The sequence below is a fragment of the Papio anubis genome, chromosome 19 (genome assembly GCF_008728515.1).
Source record: "Papio anubis isolate 15944 chromosome 19, Panubis1.0, whole genome shotgun sequence".
NCBI classification, from domain to species: Eukaryota; Metazoa; Chordata; class Mammalia; order Primates; family Cercopithecidae; genus Papio; species Papio anubis.
The window spans coordinates 54,514,489-54,541,502 of NC_044994.1; the positions used below are offsets into that span (position 1 = coordinate 54,514,489).

General features: G+C 44.8%; 1 protein-coding gene and 2 long non-coding RNA genes across 12 annotated transcripts in view; 2 read left to right on the forward strand and 1 right to left on the reverse strand.

Annotated features, from left to right (window-relative positions):
• RNF152 (ring finger protein 152) overlaps positions 1-15,572 on the reverse strand; it is an 85,294-nt gene extending 69,722 nt beyond the window's left edge. For 5 of the 8 annotated variants that reach the window (XR_001897422.2, XM_021930185.2, XM_031658884.1 and 2 more), the window contains exons 1-2: positions 14,550-15,280; positions 13,981-14,104 (exon numbers count right to left, since the gene is read on the reverse strand). Coding sequence is in view for 4 of the 8 variants with exons in the window: in XM_021930185.2 (XP_021785877.2) it covers positions 13,990-14,104; positions 14,550-15,229 (795 nt within the window). In the remaining 4 variants the exon portion in view is untranslated. The other 3 variants (XM_021930186.2, XM_021930187.2, XM_017951812.3) reach the window with 3 other exon arrangements.
• LOC103879779 lies at positions 154-10,205 on the forward strand. Of its 3 annotated transcripts, none has more exons than XR_004180099.1 (4): positions 154-240; positions 1,532-1,756; positions 4,684-4,829; positions 9,929-10,205. It is a non-coding gene; the product is annotated as an uncharacterized LOC103879779 (long non-coding RNA). The 3 variants fall into 3 exon arrangements; XR_004180098.1 differs by having other exon boundaries at positions 163-240; positions 1,528-1,756; XR_001897426.2 differs by lacking the exon at positions 9,929-10,205 and adding an exon at positions 5,768-5,806 and having other exon boundaries at positions 163-240; positions 1,528-1,756.
• A 144-nt stretch (positions 15,573-15,716) lies between the features above and the next one.
• On the forward strand, positions 15,717-25,848 carry LOC108583122. Its single transcript, XR_001897429.1, has 2 exons — positions 15,717-15,864; positions 25,416-25,848. It is a non-coding gene; the product is annotated as an uncharacterized LOC108583122 (long non-coding RNA).
• The last annotated feature ends 1,166 nt before the right edge of the window (positions 25,849-27,014 follow it).

A 27,014-nucleotide genomic window follows, 5' to 3' on the forward strand; every position in this document is an offset into this window, starting at 1 on the left:
GAAATGGAAGGGCGTGGCATTCTCTGAAGCCTCTTTGGGCATTAATCCCATTCAAAAGGGCAGAGCCTTCATGGCCTAATCAACTCCTAAAGGCCCAGCTCTTAATACCATCATCTTGGGGTTTAAGTTCCAACATGAATTTTGGAGGGACATGTACATTCAAATGATAGCAGTTCCTACAGCTAAAGAACTTACAATAGAGCTGCAGAGGCAACCATATGCAGAATTATCACGGACAGGGTAAGTGGGATTAGAAAGAACAAATGGAAAGAAAAGTAAGTCCGCCTGAGGGAGCTGGAGGAGGATCGATAGGACAAGTGAAATGGGAATGAAGTATTGAAGAAAGTACAGTCTGCCCTCCATATCTGGTTCGCACATCTGTGGATTCAACCAACCATGGATCAAAAGTATTCAGGAAAAATAATACCAAATGGTTACCTCCGCACTGAATGTGCACAGACTTCTTCATTTTGTCATTACTTGCTCAACAATATGGTAAAACAACTTACATTTATATTTACATCATGTTTACATTATATTTGCATAGCATTTACATTATATTAGGCTTTAGAGGAAATCTAGTGATGATTTAAAGTGTACAGGAGGAAGTGCATAGGTTATATGCAAAAACTATGACATTTTATATCAGGTACTTGAGCATGCATGAATCTTGGTTTCTAAGGGGGTTCCTGGATTCAGTGCCCCATAGATATCGCTGTATATGTGGTACTTACAGCTTTCCATCACTATGCTGTGTTTTGCAGGAGGGCGGAGAGGAACATAGGGAGAAAGGGTGTTCCAGGGAAAGGGAACTACACAAAGGAATGGGAATAAAAAAGGGTATGATTTATTCCACTTTCTGGTATGGGGTCAGGGGGAAACAGTAACCAGGGAGGGAGGATTGTAAAAACAGTTTTTTGAGGCCAGGCACGGTGGCTCACGCCTGTAATCCCAGCACTTTAGGAGGCCGAAGCGGGAGAATCACCTGAGGTCAGGAGTTCGAGACCAGCCTGACCAACACGGAGAAACTTGTCTCTACTAAAAAAACACAAAATTAGCCAGGTGTGGTGGCTCACGCCTGTAACCTCAGCTACTCAGGAGGCTGAGGCTGGAGAATCGCTTGAACCCAGGAGGCAGAGGTTGCAGTAAGCCGAGATCATGCCATTGCACTCCAGCCTGGGCAACAAGAGTGAAACTCTGTCTCAGAAAAAAAAAAAAAAAATTGTTGTTCACACTTTTTAGTAGTGTATTCCCAAAAGTCCTTAGCTCCTAGCATCTGACAGAATCTCTCACATAACTATATACACTGGTGTTCAGTTAAGTGGCCCTTCTAGAAACAATTCACACCACCTGACTTCACAGAAACCTGAATTAGCACAGGACAAAGCTCAGGTAATAGCCAGAAATCTCGCTGCAAATTTCCCTACAAAACTTGACATCCATGTTTTCAAACAACCCGTTCTCTAAGTTAACATCAAACACATTCAACAGATGGGTGGCCGAAATTGTCCATCTTTGTTCCCAAAGACAGATCGGCAAAGAAGTCGGATCTCTTCCTAAATTACGTTACACTGAACCAGTTTTCAAAATGCTTTCGAACCCTAATCCCAGTTGTGAGTGTGGCTCACAGGCAGTGAAGAGGAAGGACTCAAGCCAGACTGCTCAGGGTCACACATCCCAGTTCCAGCTCCAGTACAAACTCACCACGTAACCTTGGACAAGTGACCTGACTTTTCCAAGTTCCACTGCCTCCCAGGTAATGTGATTAAAGCACTTTAAACGGAAAGCATGCTAGCGTCTAATAAACACTATCTACTGCTATATTTGTACTACAGTTATCTCCCCCACTCTCCCAAATTGTCTTTTGGTTGTCATGAAATACATTGTGGAATCCAAAATAGTTAGGGAAGGAAAAGTATCTGATAAATTTCCATGTCATTTTCTAAAACATCGGGAAAAATGTTTTTAATTATGAAGCCAACACCATTATGTAAACAACAGTTGTTCTTCATTTTGACTAAAACTGAATTTTAAAAATACTGTACACCTACACAGTTCTTTACCCTTATTCTTCTCTTTACTCACTCCTCCTCCCTCAAACTGTTGTCTTTCTCTCTCTAGTTTTCTTTTCTTTTCTTTTTTCTTTTTTGAGACAGTTTCGCTCTCGTTGCCCAGGCTGGAGTGCATCAAGCGATTCTCCTGTCTCAGCCTCCCAAGTAGCTGGGATTACAGGTACACGCCACCATGCCCAACTAATTTTTGTATTTTTCGTAGAGATGGGGTTTCATCAGATTGGTCAGGCTGGTCTCAAACATCTGACCTCAGGTGATCCACACACCTCGGCCTCCCAAAGTGCTGAGATTAGGCGTGATCCACCACGCCCAGCCTTCTCCCTCTCATTTTATTTTCACTGTAATCAGCTTGGGGAAAACAAAGTGTACTTAGCTGTTAAGTACTACAGATTATATCGAACGACACCAGTCACCTGGTACTAAAAAGCCTCATAAAAGGAAGAAATTTGTTTCTTTACAAGTCAGAATCTTGAGGGAGAAATAAAAATGAGGGAAACAGACTCCAGAACCCAGAGGACAAAGAGCCTGTTCAGAACTGCTTCCCCTGACGGGGAGAGGAGAATTGCAGATTGCAGGCAAACAACCTATTTCTAGGGTTTTTGTCTCAGTAAAATCACATTCACCTTTCCTAAAAGCAGTAACAGAAGCTAATACTGTTGTCCTTTGCAACAGTCAAAGACATGAAATCAAATGAATGCCGAGGCAACTATAAGAAGGCTGAATCAGGTTGAGAATCCAAAATTGATTGTCACTGTCCTCCTAATTTATGAGGAATTCTAAATTGTCTAGATGGCATCCATTTTTCAATCTTCATTGCAAACTAGATTTGACCCCAAGAGAATGTTATTTTAAGGAGCACAAAGAGAGGGTTTAGCATCTCCACGCACAAGTTCTACAAATAAGATGGAATAAATTTGGGGTGAAATCTGACATATTCTTATTTCCTTCCCGGTGAAGACATTTTTCCTTGTTAATTAACAGACTTCTTATAGGGCAGCGCGGACTGCCTTGAGATGCAATTCTTAAATAATTTATTATTTTGTTATAAGACATAGGGTGTATGCACAATTAATTTTTAATAGATCTGACGTCCCTGTTGGAAAAAAGAAAAGTAAACTACAGTTGGGCATTCAAATTCATATATCCGAAATCCGAAATGTTCCCAAATCAGAAATTTTTGAGTGCAAACATGACATTCAAAGGAAATTCTCATTGGAGCACTTTGGATTTTGGATTTTCAGACGTGGAATGCTCAACCAGTAAATATAATGTTTGAATGTTAAGTGTAATGCAAATATTACAAAATCAAAAAAAAATCCAAAATCCAAAACATAGATTAGCCTGTACTTAATCTGCAGAGAAATGAACTCTTTGTACTAATATTTAGCACTTTGTGTGCAAAAATAAAGGCAATTTATTAAATGCATTCTGTTTGCCTATAAGATTCCCCTTCCAAAAACAAGTCATTTGCCTTTTTATTCGGTGAAGTAATAGACTATGAAGAAATCTGGCGTGCCAGGAACACAGTGAATACAGTATCTTGGTGTGCATCATGATTACATGGGAAAGAGACACGCAAGTGTCTGGCAATTGCCTTCAGGTGCTCTGTGCATGAGGTTTACAGAACTGGCAACCAACAAACTAATCACTGTTGCTGGCAATTTGCTAAGGTTCCAAGGAGAAAGAGAGCACAAAGCGTTATCATCTGCGGTATCAGCGAAATACTAGAAGAATCGGTGGCTTGGCTAAGGGCCTTAACAGTCTCCATCAATCCCACATGTTAGTAATGGAGACTCAGAGAGAGAGAGAGAGGAAATGCTGGCAAATTGGAGTCCAGCTCCTGAGATCTCTAAGATCTCTGCCATAGGGTGGAACCAGGCCTGGTTCCCTTCCCAACCACCACTTAGTATTACAGACTCATCACAAAAACCCTCTGGAATCTTTGGAAAGAAAACACAGGGTGCTGAGTACACAATGCCCCACTCCACCCAGCCCACACTGCCATCATGTTTACAACACAGGAACGTTCCAGAGGCACCCTAGCTTCAAACAAAAGACAAAGCAACTCGTCTGCTAGCATCATGCGGTTCCACCAGAAAGAAAAAAACACAGTCATGAAGAGCATCAGCTCATACATAAACACACTCAGATATCAGCACAGGAAGCCCAGAGCATATCTAGACGCATGCATTTTCAAATGAGTGATGGAAGGGCCCAGAAGAGTGAGGCACAGAGTGGTTCAAAGCCCACAGCGTTCAGCCACTCAACCTGTCCTGGAATGCAGGTCTCAGAGGCCCCTTGCACTTCTCTATGCAGCTTTCAAAAATATTTCTGAAGAAAAAATTGATGCCACCATTTCAATAAGTCTTTACTGAGTGTCTAGTGTGTACCGGGCCCCAAGCAGCTACCCCTTTTTAAGAGGAATTTCTAAAAGGTCTCATTCACTTTATATTGTATAGCCTAGTTTCCTTGCCTTTATTAAACAGTTCTCTTCTTTTTAATAATCATAATAAATATCCCATTCCAAAAAGCAGATTCCTAATAAAGGGGTTGCCAAAGCCATGATGTTTTTTTCCCATCTTTTTCTGCCCCATTTGCTCCTCTCTTGTAGGATGGCTGTATCTCTACTAACCATGTTAGATCTCTACAAAGCCTGCTTCAGGATGCCAAACAACCATCACAGAACAAGACTGGAGGGTGACCAGCTCGTCCCAATTTTTCTGGGACTGTTTTAAAATGGAAAGTTCCATGACCCAGGTATGCTCTTAGTCATGGGCAAATCTGGGAGTCACTCTGTTTCCAAGAAAGCAGACCCTGGGAAAGAAGATGTCCTTCATTTCACTTGGGAAGAGTGAAGCCACAGGAGAAAGGCGACTCGTCTCCCTTAAGGAAGGCCCAGGTTGCCTATGGGCTAGCTCAGAACCCTTTCTCAGACTCCTCTCCTCCAGTTGCTTCCAGCTTTTTCCCGCTTCCTCCTGAGAAGGCCTATCATTTTAAACTCAGAGCCACTTAAAGCTTTACAAAGACTTTCCAACCGAAAGACTCTGATAATAATGACATGCAAAAGAAACTCCCATGTAAACGCTGGAGGCTGTAGTTATTTGGATGTCCTTACCTCCTTGGCTAGCTTAAGAGCTTCTTCAGGTGAGACCATGCCTATTCATCCCGATATTGCCAGAAGGGAGCCCAATGATTGGTGGATGGTAGATGCTGGGTGTAATGACGTTAGCAACAGCTGCCATTTATTTAGTTTTACATTGTGGAGGACAACACATTAAGCATTTATATGTAAGTCTCTCCTTTTCTCACACGAACTTAATGAGGTTGCTTCTCCCCCATTTTGCAGCTGAAGAACAAAGCTCAGTCAGACCTTGTGCACTCAGGTCACACGGCAGACGTGAAATTTAAACCCAAACCCATCTTACTTTTTAAAATTCCAGTTCATAATTACTTACCTGAATTAGAGCCATGTAAGGCAGGCACATATGCTAAGGTATCAAGAATTGAGAGAATATCAGATACATTTCTTTTATTCTCTACCCTTTTAGCTTTGCCATTACAAAAAAAAAGCAGAAAACCAACTTAATTATGAATTAAATACATACAGGACGCTAGAAGGCAGGGATTTTTGTTAGAATTATGCATGGAAAAACATAGGCATTCAACATTATTTTTTTTCTTTTTTTTTGATACAGAGTCTCATTCTGTCGCCCCGGCTAGAGTGCATTGCTACGATCTCAGCTCACTGCAACCTCCACCTCCCAGGTTCAAGCAATTCTCCCTGCCTCAGCCTCCAGAGTAGTTAGGATTACAGGTGCCCGCCACCATGCCTGGCTAATTTGTATTTTTTAATAGAGATAGGTTTTCACCATGTTGGCCAGGTTAGTCTTGAACTCCTGACTTCAGGTGATCCGCCCGCCTTTGCCTCCCAAAGTGCGGAGATTACAGGTGTGAGCCACCACGCCCAGCCATTCAAATACATTTAATGAATGCAATTGTTTGCCCAATAAGTGGTTTAAATCCCTGATGCTCGGGGTTTCAAATGACACTTTACACACCACCACAGGTGAATAGATGGATCTGTACCTTCAGTTTCTGAAGTACCAGTAAGAAGGAGTGGGAGCGGATGGAGAAGTATTTATCCCAGTTAAGGATGCCTCTTTAACTGCATGGTTGAATTAACTATTACTCACTTAAAACAGCAGTAATCCTATGTCTCATGCAACAAAGTAGTAAATTCTCCAAAGTACACAAATTTGTCCACGTGCTCACCAACCACTTCTAATCTCATATTATTAATCTTTGAGGAAGCAATTTGCAAACCTACCCCAGAGCAACACAAGTACAAAAGAATATCACAACAAATACTTGGTTCCTGAGACATTTATCTCAACCCCATTCACTACCCTTCAAACTGAGAGTGTTTTTTGTTTGTTTGTTCGTTTTGTTTTGTTTTGTTTTTTGGAGATGAAGTCTCGCTCTGTCCCCCACGCTGGAGTGCAGTGGCATGATCTCAACTCACTGCAACTTCTGCCTCCCAGGTTTAAGCAATTATCCTGGCTCAGCCTCCCAAGTAGCTGGGATTACAGGTGCACACCACCATGCCTGGATAATTTTTGTATTTTCAGTAGAGATGGGGTTTCACCATGTTGGCCAGGCTGGTCTCAAACTCCTGACCTCAAGTGATCCACCTGCCTCGGCCTCCCAAAGTGCTGGGATTACAGGCATGAGCCACCACGCCCAGCTGAGAGTATTATTTTTAATATTAATGTATTTTTGGTCATTTTCTTCAAGCAGCTGAACTTATTTCCCTCTTTCATAACAACACTCTCATAATGATCAAGCATTTTGAGTATCAAAGAAGAGTTTCTATCATGTCAATGAGTATTCCACAATCAAAAGAAGAGAGGAAAAACAGATGTATATCACAAAGGCATTGAAGCCTTAATTATAAAGGGAGATGGGGTGGTCAGTCGTGGGCAATTACACCCAGTCATTGCAAATCCAGACATCAATGCCTGCTCCTTTAGATTGTGGGGTGGCCTGGTGGGCTGTAAAGTCCTGAAGCTGCTGTTATATGTCACCAATGAGAGGTTTTTTCTTTTTCTTTTTCTTTTTTTTTTTTTTTTGTGGGCAAAGTAGGAGGCAAATGGAAGTTGAAAAACAGACTTGGAATAACAACTAATTTTGTTAGACTGAAGACCCTCATTCACCTCCCAAGCACTGGTATACTCACTGCAGCCTGGTCATTCTAATTTGATTCAACATTTAATCATTATGAATGCAAGTAGGGGAAGCTCTTAAAAATAAGTTTCTCTCTTAACTTCCTTTGAGACTTCAAGCTAAAGGGTCTAAAATTCCTTTAAATCACTGTACGTCAAAATCATTTTCTGTGTTGTCAAAGAGTTACCAATGATTTGTTTATTGAGCCCTTCCTGTGTACAAACATTGTTAAATACACAATAGTGTAACGCCTCATCCAGTCATCTTTAAGGAGCTTGCAAGAGAACTGAGATCTCCTTGAGTGCCTATACCACCGATCTGTTTTTCACCTTCAACACAGTGTTAATAAACTACAAGAGATATTTGATGCTTTAATACAAAATAGGCTTTTTGTTACATGATTTTGCCCCCATTGTAGGCTAACTGCAGGTCACAATTGCTACATCAGCCAGCCACAGGTCTTCTTGGAAGGAACTGTGCCCCAACCCTCTCCTGCAGATAAGCAGGTCCAGGGTGAGCGATAACTAGAAGGGTCCCATTCACCGGAACTCTTAGGAAATGTGGCTTGATGACAAGACATCCGGGGACATCTTTTCAATTTACCTCCCTTTATGCAAACTAGCTTGAGTGAATTTCTATTCTTTGCAATTAAACAGAAAGAAAAAGACACTTCAATCTTAGGTGATAATATAAGACAATCCATGACAAGTGCCCTTTGTAGAATGAATGAATGAATGTTGAATGAAATGAGACATGGAGGCAATTTTGCCAGGGAACTTTGGATTATAAAGAATTGCTAAAGGCTAACGTGATCAAGTTAAATTTTTCAGAAGAGTTCAGAGCTGAACTGAGGCTTTAACGATAGGATAGAGGCAGAGGAAGGAAGAGGACATTTTAGGCCACAGAATGTGCTAGAATAAGAAAGAGGCGATGAAAAACATTCTGGGCAACAGTGGATTAACCATCCCAGCTAATGTTCAGTTTTAAAGTCAGGCAGAGCAAAAGTCAAGGTTGGAAAGGAAGTTTGGGGTCAACCTGCAGAAACTTGAAAAGCAAGACTGAACAATATGAGCTTCCTCCCACAAGAGCAACGAAAAGTTATTAAGTGAGGGGATGAAGGATTAATCAGCCTAGTGGTCTAAGAGTGGCAGCATTTTCCAAACTGGAGTGAGGGTGGGAAAGCCAGAAAGTGAGCAAGACCACTGTCATAGCCCAGAGAGAAACAAGGTTCTTGACTAAGATGCGGCAGTGGGAACTGTCACTAAGGGGAACAGTAAATCTACTAAGGAGCAGAACAGCAATATTAAGAAGAATGCTCCTGGCTAGGCGCAGTGGCTCACACCTGTAATCCCAGCATTTTGGGAGGCCAAGGCGGGTGGATCACAAGGTCAGGAGTTCAAGACCAGCCTGGCCAACATGGTGAAACCCTGTCTCTACTAAAAATAGAAAACAATAATCCCAGTAATCCCAGCTACTTGGGAGGCTGAGGCAGGAGAATTGTTTGAACCCAGAGGCAGAGGTTACAGTGAACTGAGATCATGCCCCACTGCACTCTAGCCTGGGTGACAGAGCAAGACTCCATCTCAAAAAAAAAAAAAAAAAAAAAAAAAAAAGAAGAAGAAGAAGAAGAGTATTCCCTATTTCCATAGTACCTGTCAAAGCTTTCACCAAAATCTCATCAATTCTTGTCAAACCTCAGTGAGGAGTGCACTAAGTGTGATTATCTGGATGTCTACATCAGAACTGAGCTGGGAAGGTTACACTTCCTTGGTAGGTGGGAATGTGACAGTGGCAGGAGAAAGGAGGTTGTAGAAAGAGAAAATGCAAGCACAGAACACAGCATTTGGAGATTCCACTTCCTCATAACTTTGCTCCCACCAGCAGCACATCTTCATCTGCTCAACCCCTCCTTTGCATGGAAGGCAGGTACCCAGGAAGTCTATGTGATGTTTGAGGAAGTTTCATCATGCAGGATGTTTGCAACGAGTTTTATTTATGCAGGCATTAATACATCAAGGGATAAGAAAGGCATCCTCTCCACTCCCAGGAGATCACAAGCCGCCCCCTCACAACTCGACAAAGAACATAGTCCAGGCCTCAGCAGCCAAACATGATCTAGGCCAAGAAATCATGGATGTCAAGAACCACCCAAAGGAGATGCAGGTCACAGATACACTATTTGAGGCCTCCCTCTTTAAATCCTACAATGACAGTGAGTCAATTAGAAATAGAAAATCCTTAAGCATTTAACAAACACAGATGGTTCTCTACTTACGACTGTTTCACCTATGACTTTTGATTTTTTGACTTTACAATGGTGTGAAAACAATACACTTTCAGTAGAAACCGTACTTTGAGTGCCTATACAACCAATCTGTTTTTCACTTTCAATAAACTACATGAGATATTTGATGCTTTAACACAAAATAGGCTTTTTGTTACATGATTTTGCCCCCATTGTAGGCTAATGTGCATGTTCTGGGCATGGTTAAGGTAGGCTAGGCTGAGCTGTGATGTCAGTAGGTTAGGTGTATTAAATGCATTTTCCATTTACAATATTTTTAACTTATTTTAACTTATGAGGATGTAGCCCCACTGTAAATTAAGAAGCATCTCTACCAACTTTATCCCAGTTGTGATTTCAATCATGGAGTCAGACTGCAGGATCACACAGTGGAACTCTCGAAGCCATGGGGAAAGGAGCAGGAAAACCAACGCCTTCTTCCTTTCCGGTTTCCATGACGTCACAATGGGCAGTGCCAGAAACCACTTTCACGCCACAAGTGTCCTCTACCTGACCAGCTGACTTGGGTATGAAATTAAAGTGGTAGGGATGCAGAGGCCAGAGAAAATATAGAAATGCCTTTTGGGGCTTCCCAAATATAGTTCAAGACTATTCCTAGGACTTCATTTTCCTTCTCCCTCAGTCTGTGCCTGGCCCTCAGCCCAACCCCAGGTACCCTGAATGGGTTTTTGGATGGTCTATATCTGGTTTTTCCTGCTGGTCTCCCAGCTGCTCATCTCCCAGTTCAGAAACCCTTTGGGTGCTACATCTTATCACTTGAATGAAGCCGGGTGGTCTCAACCTCCCTAGGTTGATACTGATATCCCCTCAGTCCCTCAGTCACTGTGACTTGGAGACTAACATAGTTTACCATACCACTTTCTTACTTGGAGAGCTATCTTTATAAAAATGACTTTGCCAAGGTGAGTACTGAACCAAAAGCAATATCATTTTGTTAAATTCTATGCTTATGCTTAAGGTATTTATCAAATCTTAAAAATGCTCATCCGTGCATGCAGTTATCACAATGTGAACAAAGATGTATAAGTGAAAAGCTCTTCCCCAAGCAAAATCTCTGCAAGCCACCAACTGCTGAATCCAGAGCACCTTGCAATGCCTATTCCATAGCATACAACTCTTTTTAGGGAGAGTGAGGTAAGGAAGGCTTTAAAACTCACCACCCTCCTAGTCAATACAGTTGCTGATGGAAGCACAAATGTCCCTGAACTCTCTGGGTGTTCTGCTAGTCCTGTGACCAGAAAAAGCCTCTTGTCCAAATTTCTTTTTGTAAACATCAAAGTAACAAAAGGGTGACCCAAGCTTACCCTAAACACATTCCTGCCCCCTTTAGATCTTATCTGTTGCCCTGTGGTCTCTGCGGCAGGAGGCCACCTCCTGGGTGGTCCTAGGCCCATTGCCACTCTCTTTCTACCCTGGGCTGTTCCAAACAAACTCAGGAAGCCTTAAACAAGAGGCAGATGGTGAGGCAGAGAAAGTGTGTAAGTAACGCCTCTCTATTACATAATGCTAAGCTCACAACCTCCTTGTGAATCAGCCTTGAAAATACCTAATGGCCTTTCACTTCAGAGTAAACATGCACTTGAAATAGGCAAAGAGAGGATTATAATTATTTTATTTGATGACCGGTGTACAACCATGTTAGTAAATAATATATCAACATATTAGTAGTACATTACAGGTTGGGGTCGGACCATATATTAGTAAATTACAGGTTGGAATAGTAAATATACAGGTTGTAAATTACAGGTTGTTGATTCAGTCAATACTCTTGTGACATCCAATACCTACCAAGCACTGAGCTAGGTCCCGTAGGACACACTTTCTAACCTCACCTAGACCAGATCACTGTGGAAGTCACTAGTGCTACTCACCCATATCCACTTCTCCCTTTTTCAGCACAAGAAATATTGAATTGGGATTAAATAGGGTCATATGCCGAGTTCTGGCCAAAGTGATGGAACTCACCTCTGGGTGAGATCACATAATTGCTAGAGCAAGACCCTGCAGCATTTTCTTCCCAATGCTGCAATGATCTTGCAAGCTCACATCAAGACCAAGACTCCATCAGTCTGACTCCTTGAGTGACCACGATGAGCAGGGTCCGCCTGCCAACCACACTGGATGCAGCACGGGAAGGAAAGAAACTATTTAACCATGGAGACTTGGAGGTATTTGTTACTGCAGCATAACCCCACCTATCTTGCTGGTACGTCACTGTTTAAAAAAGAGAAAAATCTGCAAAAGCATCCCATCAATCTGTTTTCTAAATCAGAGACTACGGGAAAACAGCATTTGTTTCAAAATTCAGCTTCATCAGGAACGGAACACTACCTTGAAAAGCAGAGGTTGCTGACAGTATAGGTGGGTTCAAACAGCTCTAAGGAAATCAGAAATGAAACCAGAATGACCCTCAACAATGTAAGGATTGAACTGTGTGGAATTCAGCTAAAAAGACTACAATGAAAAGGCCACCTTCTGACAACAGGAACAGCCATTTATGAAGCAGTGAGCTCCTCAGTGAAAAAGGCATTGAAGTCAAGGGTGGATGACCATATTTTATCTCCCCAGAAGTCCAATCCTACCATTCTTGAGGTTCCATTGAAGTTCATTAGAATCAGGTCTTCCTATAGGGAGTTGAATTTTGTGTCTCCCCCTACACCCAAATCCCAACCCCTTGAGTCCATTACCTATCACAGAGCATTATCTATCAGGTGCCAATAAACATCTGCTAAATGAATAAATGAGCATTGTAGAAAGGAAGCAGGCATTGGAGGCAAAGATCAGTCTAATAGTGTCTAGGGATCCTCCAGCCTAAAGCTAAACACATCTGAGGGTGGGGAGCCTCCTTCTTATAAAAAAAAAAAAATAAGCATCAATGGACACTTTATTATGATTTATCACTGTACACAATTTAAAACCACAATGAAACCTAACACTGCACTGTGGCTATCTTTGTTCTTGGACGTGCATTTACATGCGCAGGCTACTGTTTTGCCGTATGGAATTTTGTGTGTGAAGTGTTTATTCTATTAAAAAAGAAAACCACACCCTTGTTTCTATTGCATTATTACATTCCTTATTATGCCATCACATGTGTTTTCTTCTTGCAGCAACACAGTACACACCCTGTACTATTGCTGACATAAAAATTACTTGTCAAAAATACCTCTAGCTTAGCACCATATTACTCATCTGATCTTTGCAAAGCACTGGCCTTTGTTTCACCTGGGACTAGATAACCCAACTACTTTTACTAGTGACTCCTGAATGCTTGTAGTAGAAGGATAAATGCTAGTGTCACCTATGGTTTTAAAGTCACCTTCCAAAACAAAACTACATTAGAGGTGAATAATAAATCTTTCAAGTTTCTAACTTCATTTTGCAAGGGATTTGGAGGAAAATGGTGAAGAGAGAATCTGTCACAGATACCAAGGTGCTACTGCAGTGTAAAAGAGAGTATACCAGGAGCCTTTGGCCCTCAGCAATCTGTCTTCCTACAAGAAAAATCGAAAGCCCATTTCCATAACCATCCTTATTCCCTGCTACTAGTGTAGGATGCGCAGGACTCTGCCCTCTAGGAGAAAATGCTAATGCCAGAGTGTCCTGCTAAGTCTGAAGGTTATGTTTTTTCATTGCACTCTTACCAAGATAACCCCAGATCCGGTTAGGCTGACATCAAAACAGAACTATCCTTGGAAAGAAAAGAACAGGCCAGAGTTTTTGGAAAAGCCCCAATAACCTAAAGATAAAATACAGATGAGAGGTTCATGGCTATCTAAATGGAAACTTCACTCAAGCTGTTTTCTCTGTTCTCTTTCTGCTGCCCCCAACGGCCCTTCCTTCCACCTCCCAGTACTCACTGCTGGGGTGTCTCTCTTAATATTACAAACACTATTACAATGAAGGAACAGGAGAAAGTATTTCATAAGAAGGTCACCTCATTTGACCAGTGCTCAATTAGAGCACTGGGCAAAAGTACAATCAGCCTTCCAATGACACCTTTTCAACAAAGGATACCCCACCTCTAGACTGAAGCCTAAATATATTACTACAGATAAGAAAGCAGGCATCTATGGAAACCTCACATTCAGATACAACCGCCTGTGTATTAATTATATCAAAATTCCCATCAAAGGAAACCAGGTGGGATTTCTACAATCCCAAATTCACCCTGCACCTCCCTCCAATGGCTTCTTCAAAGGGAAGGTATAAAGTCATTTGCAATTTCTTTCTCTGAACCTGGAGTTTTAGCAGCCCCCACACCTTCTCACAGATAGGAACGATGCTGATGCAGAAACCACCCAAACAGCCCTGTGCCAGCACTGTCGGCCCAAATGACCCAGAGACACCCAGGCGGCTACCCAGATCGTGGGGGGTTACCTGAATCTGTCACCGAGTCTCTTTCACCCCCTTCTGCATGATGACATCAAGTGGAAATGGTACGCGTTTAGGAGGCAAGAGGCTGACAGGCAGGAAACACAATTGAGACTGAGCTTTCTTCAGCCTGCAGTGAAATACATGCAGGAAGGGTTAGATACGCGCCTTAGAGAAGGAAATCCAAGCGCCCTCCCGGGCCGGGCCGGCGGGGCTGGAGCGGGTACACTGGGGAGGTGGAGCAAGGCGGTTGATGTGTGGAGGGCTGGCGGCCGAGAAGGGGGCGTCACGGCTCCTAATTGTCTCTATAGGATAAATAACCACCTCCCCTCTCCTCCGCAGTATCCCCCGCCCACGAGTTCCCCTCTGGTGGCAGAGCGTCTACTAGCAACAGTAAGCCCTAGGAAAAAGAAATCGGAGCGGGTGGAGAATAACATCTTAGGGCAAAGACACACTAGCAAAATCTACTAGGTAACCCGGTCATGTGGGAATGCGGGGCGCCTAGTTATTCGCGCAGACAGACACACAGCGCGGCAATCCGGAGCATCTTTCTTTCGTTTGCCCCTGTCCGCTACCTCATCAAGTCACCGTCACTCTGTTTTGGCGATTTCTCTACTCTCTCCAGACCCGTGCAGCGCTCCCCAAGCCATGCCCCCACCCCAGGCGGGATTGGAGACCGCCGCTTCCGAGCAGCGCCCCACGAGTCCAGCTGGCTTTGTCCTGCCGCTGTCCTTCCAGGAGCAAGCGCCCCCGGCGAATGTGTCTGCACAAAAGACCCCCAACATCTGCCCGTCACAGCGTCCTCTCCTTCCGGGAGGGGCCCCGGGGCAACTTCTAGGGGTGGAGAAGGCGCGAGACAAGGGGACCGAGAGGCAACGAGCCGGGGTGTGCGCGGGCCGGGTGCGAAGCTGGGACGAGCGCGCGCGCACGTGCACACCCAGGGGCGCGCGCGGCGCGGGCACGAGGCGAGCTCCCTCGGACCGGAGCTCCAGGGGGCATCCGAGGACTCCGCTGAGCCGCCGACAGCGCCGCTCTCCGCCGCGGCCGCCCGCTCAACTCCGCCAGCGCTCGGGAGACACGCAACTCCCGGGACCACCTCCCGCGCGCCCCGCCAGACCCCGCGCTCCTCTCCCCGGGACCCCTGCGGCCCCGCCACCCCATCAGCCGTCCAGAAGATCCCCCCAGTTACAGCAGGCGGCAGCTGCCCTTTCCCGCTTTCCCGGCTCCGGCGCGGCCGCCGTAGGGGCGCAGACATCCCCGCGCGCCCCTCTGTCCGCCCCCGACCCGGAGCGGGCAAAGAAACAAACCGAAACTCACCGACCTTTCTCCGCGGCGGGCTTGGGCGCTCGCTACAGAGGCGGCGGCGGCGGCGACAGCATCGCCAGGTGGTCCCGACGCGCCAGCCCCGCTCAGCCAGACGCGCGCCCCGGGCAGGCGGCCGCCGCTCCTCCAGCCGAGAGCCACGGGGCAGGCGCTGACAGCGCAGCGGCGGAGCCTGCAGCCCCAGCTCCCGGCCCGGCCCTTCGGGCTACACCCCCACCTGCGTGGCCGCCCTCTGCGTTCGCGGTCGGACACCGCCGCCAGGCGCTGGGCACCAAGCGGGAGCTTTTTGTCACTGAGACTCCGGCACCAAAGCGGGTGGGGGGAGAGGCTGGGCTCCGCTCCCCGCGGCACCGCCCTCCCCGGCGGCTCCACCCCCTCCTCCCCGCCCCCAGCCCGGCGGGCCAGGGACGTCTGTACTTCAGTCCCGAATCGCCCACCTCCCCCGGGGTGAGGGGCTGCCGGCCCTCTCTTGCGCGCTCCCTCGGCTTTGCACCTGGTGCCCACCCTAGGCCAGGATCTCGACGCCGTCTCTCTACGGTGCAAAAGCAGGACCCGAGCTGGCGGCAGGTGTGAGAGCAGGCCGGGGCGGCTGGGAGGAGGGGCGGGGTCGGGGTGGGGGCCCAGGGCCGCGGTGGGCGGGTTGGGGGGTGCCCAGCCTGTGCCTAGGACCCGAACAGCGAGAGGGAGGAGCTGAGATCATCAGGTTTCCAGAAGCTGCCCTGCATCCTCGTCACCGAAGATACTTTTTGGTTGCCCCTAAAAGTTCACGTAGTCCAGCCAGGGTGGGGCCCCGCTTTCCAAAGAGGCCCGAACGGACACCCCACTATTTGAATCCCTCAAATGGGGGACAAGAAGCAGGGGAGTAAGGAGATGCAAGTCCTAGGGGTTATATGGAAGCGCGAACCCCACGGAACCTCGGGGCCCACCCTATTCCACACCTTAAAACCTAACTTCGACCTAGGAAGGTGCTTAGAATGTCTTGTTCCCCGGAGAAGATCTCCCGCCTCTTGAGTTAACTGCGAAGTAGGAGAATGGAGGAGAAAGGTCCTTAGTAGAAGATGGTTCCATGCCCTTTGGTGCCTTTTTAAAGGATTTCCCTGCAGAATGAAAACCTAAAACTCGCTTCTAGAGCTCAGATGAAGTTCAGCCTGCGGACGTTCCCGGTCCCCAGCAGCAGGGCTCAGCTGTGTGTGATCCGCACGGATTCGGGCGGTACTTACCGCCTTTCCCCACTGCTGGAGTGGAGCCGTCTTTGTCTTACGGTAGCATCCGCAAGGAAAGAGCTCCCAGTTTCACTTCCCCAAGTAGCTTACTGAAAAGCTTCTGCCAAGATTTCTTTTTTTTTTTTTTTTTATTTTTATTTTTATTTTTTTTCTTTTTTTGAGACGTTCTCTCGTTCTGTCACCCAGGCTGGAGTGCAGTGGCGGGATCTCAGTTCACTGAAACCTCCGACTCCCGGGTTCAAGCGATTCTCCTGCTTCAGCTTCCCGAGTAGCTGGGATTACAGGCCCGCACCACCTCGCCCGGCTAATTTTTGTATTTTTGGTAGAGATGGAGTTTCGCCATGTTGGCCAGGCTGGTCTGGAACTCCTGACCTCAGGTGGTCTGCCCGCCTCGGCCTCCCAAAGTGCTGGGATTACAGGGATGAGCCACCGCGCCCGGGTTTTTTTGTTTGTTTGCTTTTTGTTTTTTCAGAGGAAGCCCTATAAACCAATGGAGAATCTAGGTAACCTACCATAAAACTCTCAATGTACTCAAAGCACCCTTGTCATGTCCCACAATTACGATCTGTTGATGGGGTTTCCAAAAGTGCTGTCCTTAAGCACATACATAAAACTGGTCATCTAGAAACAGATAAAGCTGCATGGGTATCAGTTGTCCCTGGGATCCCAATTAAAACGTTGCCTTCTATGGTCTTCTGACTGATCCTTATCCCTTTGTTTGCCCAAGCTAAAACCTCTATCGTACACCTGAAAAGAGTGAAAGCTGTATCCACGTTTTAGAAGCCTAAGGTAATCTTAAAATAGAAGACTTCAAGAGTCTTTATTTTAAGCCTCAACTTCAGGGCAGGAAGGAGAATTCTTTTTTTTTTTTTTTTTTTTTTGAGACAGGGTCTCACTGTGTTGCCCAGGCTGGAGTGTGGTGACCAAAATCCTGGTTCACCACAACCTCGATCTCCTAGGCTTAAGCTTCCTCCTGCCTCAGCCTCCCAAGTAACTGGGAGACTACAGGAGTACCACCACACCCAGCTAATTTTTGTATTTTTTTTATTTTTGTGGAGATAGGGGTCTCTCTTTGTTGCTCTGGTTTGGTCTTGATCCTGGCCTCAAGCTACCTTCCTGCCTCATCCTCCCAAAGTGCTGGAATTGCAGGCATGAGCCACCATGCCCAGCTCCAGAAATTCACTTTAAGGAGAAGTTAATGAGGGTCTTGAAAACTCTGACGTTGGCAAGGAGTTGGAATGAGGAAGGTAAGTTATAACATCCTAAGATTTTACTAGGAAAGTTCAGCCTAGAAATGTTATGATTATACAAGAGTGACTTTAAAGACTACTCTTCAGAAGCTAATTTCAGGGATCAGTAATTGTTCCAAAATTTTTCAGCTCTTTTATTCAGCTGCTTTTGAAACAATTATTTGGGGGAGTCAAGCATTCACCATGATGTGGAAAAACCACCTCCATCCTTAGTCTTTCGCTGCCACTGGCTGGGATTTTAATTCACAGAGCATCATGGGTGTTCTGCCTTCTGTCCAGTCTTGTAAAGCTGTCACACAGAGAAGGTTAATTAACTGGGGCAGACTGGGATAGGCCAGTTCTTAAGGCTGGTTGTAGGCCAACACTGGGGCGGGCAAGAACAGTTTGAGTCAGAGGAGGAACAGGCAACAACATGTCCAAGCAGAGTCTTCAGTGAGAAATTCCAGGATCAAGGCCGTTAGGACCAGGCAGTGTTTAGAGCTGTGAGCAAGCAGGCAGCATGGTCGGAGAATCTGGCATCGGCCTGCAGACTGGGCACTGCCCATGTGTGGGAGAGGGAGAGGGAATCAAAGCTGCATCCCAGGTCTTGAAGGATGGGCCATCAAGATGGGACCCCAGCACTGGGTACCGAGATAAAGATCCAAATATTCATGAATTCATACAACAAATATTCACTGAGTATGGACTATGTACTGGGAACCTAGTCCTAGGGTTAGGATAGAGAAAACACCCCCAAATTCCTGCCCTAACAGAACTTATATTCTAATGGAGGAATCAGACAATACAACTGTGGACGAAAAGAGTCGAACTCTGTAAAATATTTGAAGGGATTTATTCTGAGCCAGATATGAATGACTATGGCCCATGACACAGCCCTCAGGAGGTCCTGAGAACATGTGTCCAAGGTGGTTGGGGTGCAGCTTGGTTTTATACATTTTAGGGAGGCATGAGACATCAATCAAATACATTTAAGAAATATTGGTCCAGAAAGGAGGAACAACTCAAAGCAGGGGCTTCCAGGCTATAGGTGAATTTAAACATTTTCTGGTTGACAATTGGCTGAGTTTGTCTAAAGACCTGAGATAGATAGAAAGGGAATGTTCAGGTTAAGATCAAGATTGTGGAGACCACAGTTCTTTTGAAGTCTTATAGCGGCTGCCCATAGAGACAGTAAGTGACAAATGTTTCCTATTCAGATCTTAGTTAATCTCTTTAGGATTGGGAGGGTCTGGAAGAAAAGTATCTTGCTATGTTAACAGGGATTCTTTACAGATGCAAATTTTCCTCCACAAAGAACAGCTTTGCAGGGCCATTTCAAAATATGGCAAAGAAACGTGTTTTGGGGTAAACTATTTTGATTTTCTTCTTTGCCTTATAATATTATGCCAGAGTCAGGGTGGAAAGTAAATCATGATATATAGGGTTAAATAAAACCCATCTGATGAGAATTTATGATTTGTAGGGCATGACTCCCCCAGACCCCTTAGATAGGAATTTGGGTAACATAAAAAAGTTGGAATTTAGTCCCATAATAAATAGATAATTTGTAGGTTGGAGAGTGAAAAAGGTAAGGGAGAAAACAAAGCAGGGGTGGGGCATTATGAAGTCTGTGTGTTGGGGGAAATTTTAGATCGGTGGCCAGGGAGGGCCTTTCTGAAGACGAGTTTTCTGAGCTAAGAACTGCAGGAAGAAAAGGAAAGTGTCATGCCAGTAAATAGGGAAAGCCTGTTCCCATCATCAGAGGGAACAAGTGGGGGGTGCCTGCACTTCCCCACGGGCAAAGGTCGAGATGCTGGAACTGGGTTACAGGGTCAGTCAGATCTATAACACTGATTGATGCTGAGTCACCTGAGGTTGTATGAGAGTTGCTTACATTGGGGCAGGGATGAGCTCTTCATCTTTGTACCTGCAGCATGGAGCACAGGTGCCCAATAAATGTTTATTGAGCTGAGCCCTTAAATCTCTGAGAACCTGGCATGGAGCTGAGATTAATGTGATCCCATAATATCCAGGGCAGCCCTTCTGTCGGGGATGACACTTTCACAAAAGAATGTGATGATCTCTTCAGTCACTTTTCATTACTGTCTTCCTGATCTGGGAGGGCAGAAATCATCTTTCAACTTGGATCCTCAGCACCTAACACACTAAGAAGAAGGCAGACAGTGGGGCAAGAAGGCAGAGAGAGAGAGAGGAACTGGGATGAGGAAACAAGCAAACCCTGTTCAGTGCTTGATATCCCTGCAGATCCTAATCCAGCCCAATATTGAGAGTGACTTTTCTACTCAACATGTTTGAATTTTACATGTTAAAATTGCACCTTGAAACTGAATTAGGGTGGTAGTTGCACAACCCAGTAAATCTACTAAAAATCATTGAATTCTACACTTAACACGAGTGGATTTTATGGTGTGTAAATTATACCTCAAAAAATTGTTTAAAAGCATTGAAGTGGGATCCCATGTTTAGACAACTTTCACAAGGTGTCAGTGATAAGCTAGAGTCGTCTTTAACCGAACACATTATCATCCTTCCTAATAGATGTTTAAACCAAATTGATCTGCAAATTTACTTTTCCCTTATGTGATATTAGCCACCTTAAAGTATATATAGTCTTAAAAAGTCTAAGAAGTCTTAAAGTTAGTCTGGGCATGGTCCTCACACCTGTAATCCTATCACATTGGGAGGCTGAGGCAGGTGGATCACCTAAGGCCAGGAGTTCGAGACCAGCCTGGCCAACATGGTAAAACCCCATCTCTACTAAAAATACAAAAATTAGCCAGGCATGGTGGCATGAGCCTGTAATCCCAGCTGCCAGGCAGGCTGAGGCAGGAAAATGGCTGGAACCCTGGAGGCTGAGGCTGCAGTGAGCCGAGATCACACCACTGAACTCCAGCCTGGGCAACAGAGCGAGACTCCATCTCAAAAAAAAAAAAAAAAAAAACCCAAAAAACAAATCTTAAAGTTTATTTAGCCTCAGAAAGTTTACTAGTAATGATTGCTCAATATAGTGCACATTTCAAAACTGTTTTTATTTTGGGGCCCTATATAAACCAATCCCACAGACTTCTTATTCTGGTAAGGTGTTCTGAATGTAAAAGGTATTAATTTGACATATTATCTAATCTTTTTCCTATTTAGAACCCAGTGCTACTTAGGACAATGAAACTTCATCTAGAACAAAATACTGAAGTATTTTGGAAACCTCAAAAGATTTGAGTAGGAAATAACCCAGATTGCTTTTCTAAAAGTGGTGGTGGATTAAACAAAGCCATCTCTCTCTCTCTCTCTCTCTCTCTATATATATATATATATATATATATATATTTTGGTTTTTGAGATGGAGTCTCCCTCTGTCGTCCAGGCTGGAGTGCAGTGGTGCAATCTTGGCCTTCTGGGTTCAAGCAATTCTCCTGCCTCAGTTTCCCAAGTAGCTGGGATTACAGGCATGTGCCACGATGCCCAGCTAATTTTTGTATTTTTAACAGAGACATGGTTTCACCAGTTGACCAGGCTGGTCTCGAACTCCTGACCTCAAGTGATCCAACCACCTTGGCCTCCCAAAGTGCTAGGATTACAGACGTGAGTCCCCACACCCCGCCTCTGTATCTTTTTGTAACCTCATCTTCGATATGCACAACACACATTCCAAAACAGTTGGCTAGAATGATGTGACCATTGCCAAGGGTGATGGTCAGTCACCATGCAACATGTTTAACAATCTGCAGGCATAGACCTCCACCTATCATTTTGGGCAATGGCCATACACAATCAGTATGGCCTTTATGGTGTGTGTCCTGGCTAAATATCAGCTCAGACTATGATGCCAAAGTCCTCTGGACACCCTCCTAAACAGCAGGTATCTGCTGTGTTCTTATCATGTTTGTGCAGTTCGGGGTTGAGTAAGATCCTCACATCCACTAGCAAATTGCTGCTGTTTTTGCTATAAGTACGATAGAGGAGAATCATCATACACTGAGCTCCATTCCTTGTACAATCAACACAAGACAGTGTTCACCCTCCCTAATGGATTGGAGTGACCACATGTGATCAGCCAGGGAAGGGTTGGAATGTGGAGCTCCCCTCTCACCCCACTGTCTGCCACCTCCGCCATCTGTCCTATTCACCTTCCCTCCAGCTGACCTTCTGTCACCCATGTGGTTCCAACTGTCCTCCTTTCCTTTCCATTGGCTGTCAGATTCCTGGCATCCACTTGGCCACTCCCCTCATTTGGAAACTAAACCTGCTGCTCCAGCTGCCAGATCATGGAATGGTGCCACTTTGAGAAAGGAGAAAAGGAACAAAGGAACCAGGAGGTCCCACCACTGTTTTTTGAGACCCCCAAGTCTGAATCCAATGTCTTGCCCTCTGGTGGTCCACAGAATTTGGCTCCAGTTTCTCCAGGATCTATTCTTCTGTAATCCACCTGCACCTCATCCAAGTGGACCTGTCACCCCTGTACCTGCCCCAAGCCCAGACCTAGCTTCAGGCAGTTCTTCCTCCCCACTGCCTCTGCTTTCAGCCACTGCCTGCCGTCATCATTCAAACTCAAGGAATCCAAGCATCTGTTTATATCGCACCTGTATCTAGGGGATCAAGTCAGTTCACCCTCTAGTGGTCAAGAGGAGAAGTGGCAGCCTCTGCACATCACCCAGGTCAGACCTTGAGGAGGTCAGCACAGGGAAATGCCACTTAAGACGTCTACACAAACCCACCTCCTCTAACTCTGACTTCAGTGTTTCTCCTCTGCTGTTCCTTCCCTGCCTTGCCAGTGGGTGAAGTGTGCTGGGAGAGGGCATGGAGTAAAGACCCCCTGTTTATTTCTCAAACCTTTTCCTTCTATCGCTTCACAGCTCCTTAAATGTTCACAGCAGATTTGATGGTTTTAAAGGACACAAATTATTCTGCTACAGGACAAGGGAACTTCAGCATATCAACCATGTCCAAAATTAATAGATGACTATAACTTCTTTTTTATTGGCAAACATTTATTGAGCCTATGTACCAGATTGTGTATTTCCATACATGTCCTTGCAAGATCACTAGAAGTAATTTGATTATCCTCACTTTACAGATGAGAAAACAAATGCCTAGAGAATTTAAGCATCTTTCCCAATATGATGTAACCAGTAAATGGTGAACATGGACTTGACTCAGGCCTGCTGAACCCAAAGCACTTTCCCCTAGTTGCTGCACTGATTCCTCCCATGGACCAAAGAATCCAGGCAATTGCACTTGATTTGCCTTAAAATACATCTCAGTCTCTTCCAAGCCATTCCTATTTTAGGTCAGGGTGCCTGACACTGCAGCTCACAGTACTTTAGGACCCCATATCTCCCCCATGATTTCAAGTGGATCTGCTCCTCCTTATCCTCACTCTCACAGCTCCTCTGTACCTTTCCTTATGCAGCAGTGCAACCTACATTTGTACTTGTCAATCCCAAAAGATATGGTAATTTCAAAGTTTCTGAGGGCATTTACATCTCTGCCTCTCACCTTGACCTTCTCCCCTTCAAGGCTCACTCAAATTTCCCCAACCACATTCATTTTTACCTTCTTTGCACTCTTATAACACATTGTTTGCTGTTTTATTTTGCGCTTGCATTCTGCCTTATATCATAGTTAGCTGTTCACACATTTGTAATGGTCAGTAAATCCTAAGCTGTTATTTACCCATCTCATCCACCCATGCACACCCACGCCCCACAGCATCATGCAGAATAAAGTGTTCATGCCCTGCACGCATTCAGTGTTTAATAAATGTTCATTTAAAATGGGCCAGGCACAGTGGCTCATGCCTGTAATCCCAGCATTTTAGGAGGCAGAGGTAGGTGGATCACTTAAGGTCAGGAGTTCAAGATCAGCCTGGCCAACATATTAAAATATGCAAATTAGCTGGGTGTGGCGATGAGCACCTGTAATCCCAGCTACTTGGGAGGTTGAGGTGGAAGAGCACTTGAGCCCAGGAGGTAGAGGTTGCAGTGAGCCGAGATCACGTCATTACACTCTAGCCTAGGGAACAGAGTAAGACTCCATCTCAAAAAAAAAAAAAGAAGTTCATTAAAAATTACCAATCAGGACTTCCTATCTTCTCTTCCAGAGTCATGTTTCCTATGCCCCTCTAGGGGAATTATCCCTAAATTGTCTCTTCACAAATCTGTTACAACTCAGTTCCTCCAGGCTCCATGTAATCCCAGCTACTTGGGAACCTAAGGTGGGAGAATCACTTGAGCCTGGGAGGTGGAGGTCGCAGTGACCCATGGCACTCTAGCCTAGGCTGGGCGACAGAGTGAGACTTTGTCTAAAAAAAAGAAAAAAGAAAAGAAAAAAATTATTTTAAATGACCAGTTGGGACTTTCTATTCTCTCTTTCAGAGTCATGTTTCCTATAGCCCCTCTAGGGAAATTATCCCTAAATTATCTCTTCACAAATCTATCACAACCCAGTTGATCCAGCTCTGTCAGTGTGAGAGTTAGGATTATTTTCCAAATTCATTTAAAACAGAGATTAGAGAAGGGGATGGGTGTGGGTAGGGTAAAGTGTTACGACATGACATGGGAGTTCTCACTCTTGGTTTTAAGGAATATGGACTTCCCAATGCCAATCTTCACCTTATGTGACAGGTTGAATTATGTTCCCCAAAATTCAAATGTTGAAGTTCTAACCACCGGTACCTCAGAATGTGACCATGTTTGGAGATTAGAGTCTTTACAGAGATCATCGAATTACGATCAGGTCAGTAGGATGGGCTCTAATCCTGTAGGACTGATGTTCATATAAGTAGAGGAAATTGGCTGGGCATGGTGGCAGGTGCCTGTAATCCCAGCTACTTGGGAGGCTGAGGCAGGAGATTCACTTGAACCTGGGAGGCAGAGGTTGCAGTGAGCCGAGGTCGTGCCACTGCACTCCAGCCTGGGTGACAGAGTGAGACTCTCTCTCTAAGTAAATAAATAAATAGAGGAAATTATGGGCATAGACAAATACAGAGGGGAGACAATGTGAAGACAGAGCAGGCAGCAGTCTGTAAGCCAAGGAGACAGGCCTGGAACAGATCCTTCCCTCACAGCCCTCAGAAGAAACCAATCCTTTTGACATCTTGATTCCAAGCTTCTGGCCTCCAGAACTGTGAGACAATAAGTTTCTGCTGTTTAAACTACCCAGTCTGTGGCATTTTATCATGGTAGCCCTGCAAGCGAATATGTCCTAGGACTCTGGTTGACACAGAATTGGATTCCACAACCTGCAGCGGTTCTTTCTCTAGATGCCATTTATTTTCTGAGTGTTTACCTCCATAAGAAGATAACCAAGAAATCGTGTGTTCTCCCTTTTGGGAGAAGAAAAATCGTAATGATAGCTGTTATTATGAAGCATTATTGTGTATGTCCGCAATGAGATGATATTCAGTACAGTAATGTGTAGAAATCACTATATTAGGTGCTTTGCAAACATTCTCTCAATCCTCCCAGCCACCTAATTGGGGGCAGGGAGTATTGTTAGCCTCAGTTCACAGTTGTGGAAATTGAGGCTCAGAGATATTAATGCAAGTCACCCAGGATTATACTTCCAGTGAACTTCAAGGCTTGGCTGTGTCCTGTTGGTTGTCTATTTTGCCCTTCCCCCCTGTGGCATATTCCTTTTTCTGTTCCAGTGTCCTCCCCAACCCGAGTGCCTCAGACGATCCTGACTAGTTATGCAGTAACCTCTGGTGGTACCATTTCCTGTGCTATGATTGGTTTAAGGATGGGATGTGACCAGTATTGAACAATGAAAAATGAGAGGAAGTCGACCAGAAGGCTTCTAGAGAAAGCACTCCTCACTATCGAAAAGAGATGCGCAAAGCGGCAGCTTCTCGTCTGCTGCTGGAAGTTACCGAATCCGCATATGATGGTAGGATGTCGGCAACCACCTCGTAGCAAAGAGTGGAGTTTCCTCAAAGAACATTATATAGGGAGAAGAGGGAACAGCCTCTTCCTGTATAGATACCGGAATGATACCACTCTGCCTGAGTTCACCAATCTTACAGGTGCTCCCCGCCACCCCCATTTTTCATTTTGTGAGATAATAAATTCCTTATTATTCAAGCCATTTTGTGTTGCCTTCTGCTATTTGCTGCTGAAATCATCTCAATATGATTTTTCTACCAATATGCTTTGATTTTCCACAGTAAGAGCAGTTTTTAGGTATCATAGTATTAGAAATAAATAACCTCAGATTCACTGCTATACAGAATTTCAAAGGTCCAACAGAGAGAAACAACACTTTGTGTGTTTTTTAAAGCTAGTCAAAAAATATATACAATTTGCCATTTTAACCATCTTTAAGTGTCAGTTCAGTGGCATTAAGTATATCTACATTGTCGTGCATCCATCCCCACTATTCGTTTCCAGAACTTTTTTTTTTTTTTTTTCCTTTTTCTTTTTGAGACGGAGTTTCACTCTTGTTGCCCAGGCTGGAGTGCAATGGTGCGATCTTGGCTCACTGCAACCTCCACTTCCGGGGTTCAAGCAATTTTCCCTGTCTCATTCTCCTGAGTAGCTGGGGTTACAGGCATGGGCCACCATGCCTGGCTAATTTTTGTATTTTTAGTAGAGACAGGGTTTTGCCATGTTGGCCAGGCTGATCTCGAACTCCTGGCCTCAGGTGATTCACCTGCCTCGGCCTCCCAAAGTACTGGGATTACAGGCGTGAGCCACCATGCCCAGCCTCCAGAACTTTTTCATCATCCCAAACTGAAACTCTGTATTCATTAAACAGTAACTCCCTGTTTGCCTCCTCCAACCCCTGGCAACCACCATTTCCCCTTCTGTCTCTATGAATTTGACTTCTCTAGATACCTCATAGAAGTGGACTCATAGCAATATTTTTCTTTTATATGTGGTTCATTTTTTTCCTCTAATGCTTTCAAGATTCATTCATGCCATAGCACATATCAGAATTCCCTTCATTTTAAGGCTTATAGTCCATGGTATGTGTATATCGCATTTTGTTTACCTGTTCATCTGTCAATGGACATCTGGCTTGTTTCCACCTTTCGGCTACTGCGCATAATGCTGCTATGAACATCGGTGTACAAATACCTGGTTGAGTCCCTGCTTTCAATTCTTCCAAGTATACCCATATGTGGAATTACCAGATCATATGGTAGTTTTACTTTTAAATTTACGAGCAAACTTCCTATTGTTTTCCATGGCAGAAATGCCGTTTTACTTCCCACCAACAGTGCACAAGGGTCCTAATTTCTCCTCAA